A 3,869-nucleotide genomic window follows, 5' to 3' on the forward strand; every position below is an offset into this window, starting at 1 on the left:
AAGTTTCCCTGCTTTCGTTCAGAAAAATGTCCATTTCCATGACAAAGATGTAAAATATATTCCAGCATATTCCTAGTCACCTTGTTCCTAACAGTAAAAGGTTTCTTGATGAAGTTGGTAGAAATGTGCATCTATAAGTCCTTCTACTTAGCATGTTTTTGTGTTTTATTTTACAGCAAAGCCAGGGTTAGAATACACGCCACGGAGAGTTTTTGCCTAGAGCACGTAGACACCTTTCTGGGGTGACGTACTCCAGTCACGCGTGGAGAAGGTTCTCGTTAGTTCCTGTTACCCATATAAAAATGTCTTTATAAATAACATCATGCAGCAGCAGTTGGCCCAAGCTGATGTCGTGTTACGTTAGGTCCTTGCGTAAGACAGTCTGAAGTCCCGTCAGCATCCTGCAGCGCAGAAAAGGATTGTCTTCTCTTTTGCTTCCTCAAAGTTTGTGTTTGCAGCACAGTGCACCAGTGAAGTTCATCCCTTTACGACTGCTTGTCCCAAGATGGCCCGTGCGTCGGGCTGTGCCTTACGGGGAGGAGGTCGTAGTGACTAGGAATGTGACTGTTCCTAGGCAGGTCGTATGGATTTTGGAGGTAACTGGCACTCCGACCGCGGGCGTCTTGGACCACGCTGACGGTGGGCTCTGGGGAAGCAAGGAAAAGTGGGTTACGGTAACTAGCGACCCTCCCCAAACTGGTTACTCTACTGTATTTTGTCACAAGCACAGAACATCAGCTTCCCAAACCATCTCCTTCCCTCGCAGCTTTACTGGCAGCACATCAGGCAGCGCATGGGCCAGACCAGGGAGAAAACCACCCACCAGATCCCAGGGCAGGTAGTTCCCAAAGCCCTGCAGATAATGCCTTCAAAAGACCAACACTTCCGCCCTTTCAAAATCTCGCAGCTGGACTTTGCAGGAGTTTAAAACAAGAGCATAAGGAGGGGACCACAGCCCTCCGCCGCCGGGGCTGGAGGAGCAATTCGGTGCTGTACCACGCTCACATCCACCACCTTAAGCACAGGCCACTGCCCGGGACTTCGCTCCCCAAATCAACACGCTAATGCCCAGGCCTTCTCCCTTGGCCAGCGCCTCCCTGCCCCGTGCCAAGTCCACGCTACTTGCACCGGGAAAGGAAAAAAAAATAAATCAGCATCTACAATAAAAACACCAAGGGTTGGAGTAGACCTTCTGCCGCCCGCCCCGCTTACCAACTTCGTAGATGTTTTTATTGGCCATCGATGATGTTGGCATTTCGGAATATGGGGACTCCCTGTGACCAGGCGATTTCATTTCCACGTAGCTGCTCTCGGAGTGTTTGCATGTTAAAATGGGGGGGTCTTTAATGGTGGCGTATGGGTTTTCGCTGCTGTTCAGAGAACAAGTGCTGGAGCTGCACACAGATTCTTTCATATAATCTGCAAAACAAGAGCGGAGTGGGAGCGTTAGAGTTGTTAGCTTGCTTTTAGGTTAATTACAACTGAACCTCTGCAGGAAGGGGGGGGGGCACAAGGGGACAGGGGGTAAGGAAGGAAGCATCCAGCACAGACACCCGACGCTTGTGCTCTGGGTGTGTCCAGACCATTGCATCCACAACTCACAGGCAGGAAAGAAATAAAAACCTGCTCAGTACCGAAAGTTTTGCTGTAAAAGGTTCTAGTTGTCATTTCCTGCAATATTTAATTTGAGGTGGCAGTCCTTTCCCTCCCTCCCCCTAATTCCTAAGGAGCTGCGTTTTAATCCCGCTCCGCCTGCCCCGCAGACCGTGGTGAGTCGGCTCTGCAAGCAGGACCTTCTGCTGGTACTTGGCCTGCTGGGCCAGCCGCAGGGTTGGTGTCCCGGGGGCTTTGGTCAACATCAAATGCCGCATGTTTGAATGCAAAACATTTCCAGCAGGCTTAGAACCGCATCAGCGCAGCGTATGTGCGTGTGTCCCCTGAGAGCTCCCGTTTCTGGGGCTGGCCAGGAGAAACCGACTTCTTCATCTTCCCTCTGCCATGAAGACTGGGAGGAGGCTGCTCCTGCTAGCGGGGAACGCTTGGGTTTCCGCAGGGAGGGGACACAAACATCCATCTGAACCTCGCTTTTGCTTTGCTTTCCCCCTCCCACCGTTGCTGTAGGCATCCACTGCTCCTCTCCCCTAGGCTGGAGAAAACAGGAGGTGGTGACGGAGGAGGTGCTACACGGGGAGAACAAGGTTGGCGTGAGAGTTGTAACCACCGGTCTCCCCTGTCGGTGACCCTGGCTGGGGTATGCCAGCCCGCTGTAAGGTACAGTGCCAGTCTTGCTTTAAAAATAAATTAAAAAAAAAAAAAAAAAGAAAATAAATAGGTCTTAACATTGACATTCAAGAACGTGCCATTGCTGCTGTGTGCATCCTGCTGGGCAGTGCCATTAATTTAGAATTAGAGCGATGCAATGAAAGATGAGGCATTTTCTTGTGCTGGGTTACAGTACAAAGGCAGATCCTGGTATATATGAAATACTCCCGGTGAAATAGCGGGACTTGCAAAATAGCTGCAATCCCAGCTGCCCCCGCTATCTAGTATGGGAGACAAAAAGAGAAATTCAGGTTAAAAAATAGACAGACAACAAGATATCGCTTCTCCTTTACAAACCTGGGCTCTGTGCCTATCCGCCCCGTCTGCTAACTCCCTCGTCAGGTTTGCTGCGCTCTGGGGTGCCAGTCTCCCTCCAGCAGCTCTGGGGCCGGGGCCGTGTGTGTGGGGCTGTCGGCCCCTGGCCCGGTGCCCTTCGTCTTGGCTCAGCTGGGGCTGGCACTGAGCAGGCGTCCAGAGCAAGGTGTCAGGTCGTGCCCTGGAGCAAGCTATTGCTTTTCTGCGCTCCCCTTTCAGCGATGTGAGTAAATCGTGGGAGTCCTCAGCTCTCCCCAGTTTGGTGGGAAGCTGCACTGCACGGCGAACCAGCTGGACCGTGCTGGGACCATCAGGGACATGAGGGCTGGCAGAGGCCCTGGCACCGCTGCAATGTTTATTTAGTAATGAAATTAAGAAACTCCACGTCTGACTTCAGCCTGGGTGAGATTAACAATGCCTTTGCTTCAAAGCCAAACCCATCTGGTTTGGTACATCACAGGAGACAGGAACCAAAGCAACCCAAATATTCCCCAGCCGTTGGCACCAGGGTTTGACCCTCCAGCTTTACCAACCCCATCCCGGTACAGGCAAGTCAGTGAGAACCTGTCCTGGCCCGTCCTTCTCATCAGCGATGGAGCAACCCTGCAAGACCAAAGGCTTCTTTCTGCACGTAGTGAGCTGAAAGTTATTAGCTTCTGCTCTGTGTATGACTTAAATTAAGGTGCCACGCAGTCTGGGATCTGTTAGTGTTTAAAGGTGAGGAGACAATAGACAAAATCTAACAAATGCTATAATAAAATGAAAATCTTTAGGTTAAATATGGCTGTGCTACATGGACTGGACCCTATTCTTCAGGCACTGGGAAGGCTGTCCGTGGGTGAACTCCTCATGTGGGCAAAAAAAACCCCCCCCGGTGCCGCCGGAGCTGCTGCCGGTGCAGGAGCACTCCCTGCTTCAGGGACACGGCTGGGGCGAGGAGGGGAGACCCAGCCCCCAGGCTTTTATTTCATTCTTAGCCAAAGAAAGGCTCAGCTCTACCTGCCAGCAAATTACAGCTTCTGGTGGCTACTACAAGTATGTAGTGCTCGTTAGGAGAACCCAGGCAGCCTTTAATAAGCCGACTCTAAATTTTAGGGTGAGAGGACAGGAAGACTGTTGCAAACTCGCTTTTCTTCCCCAAGCCGTGCTGCGGAGCAGATGCTCTCGGGGGCGAAAGGTGGGAGCTCACAGAAGCGGGCAGAGAGAACAGGTCCGTGTGGCCTTGGGCCCCT

General features: G+C 51.8%; 1 protein-coding gene across 1 annotated transcript in view; it reads right to left on the reverse strand.

Annotated features, from left to right (window-relative positions):
* Positions 1-485: 485 nt before the first annotated feature.
* MEGF11 (multiple EGF-like-domains 11) overlaps positions 486-3,869 on the reverse strand; it is a 214,063-nt gene continuing 210,679 nt past the window's right edge. Inside the window, exons 22-23 of the mRNA XM_009697720.1 lie at positions 1,213-1,419; positions 486-646 (exon numbers count right to left, since the gene is read on the reverse strand). Of these exons, the coding sequence (XP_009696022.1) occupies positions 486-646; positions 1,213-1,419 (368 nt within the window). The remainder of the gene's footprint in view (positions 647-1,212; positions 1,420-3,869) is intronic.

This window comes from Cariama cristata, unplaced genomic scaffold (genome assembly GCF_000690535.1).
Source record: "Cariama cristata isolate BGI_N322 unplaced genomic scaffold, ASM69053v1 scaffold2033, whole genome shotgun sequence".
NCBI lineage: Eukaryota > Metazoa > Chordata > Aves > Cariamiformes > Cariamidae > Cariama > Cariama cristata.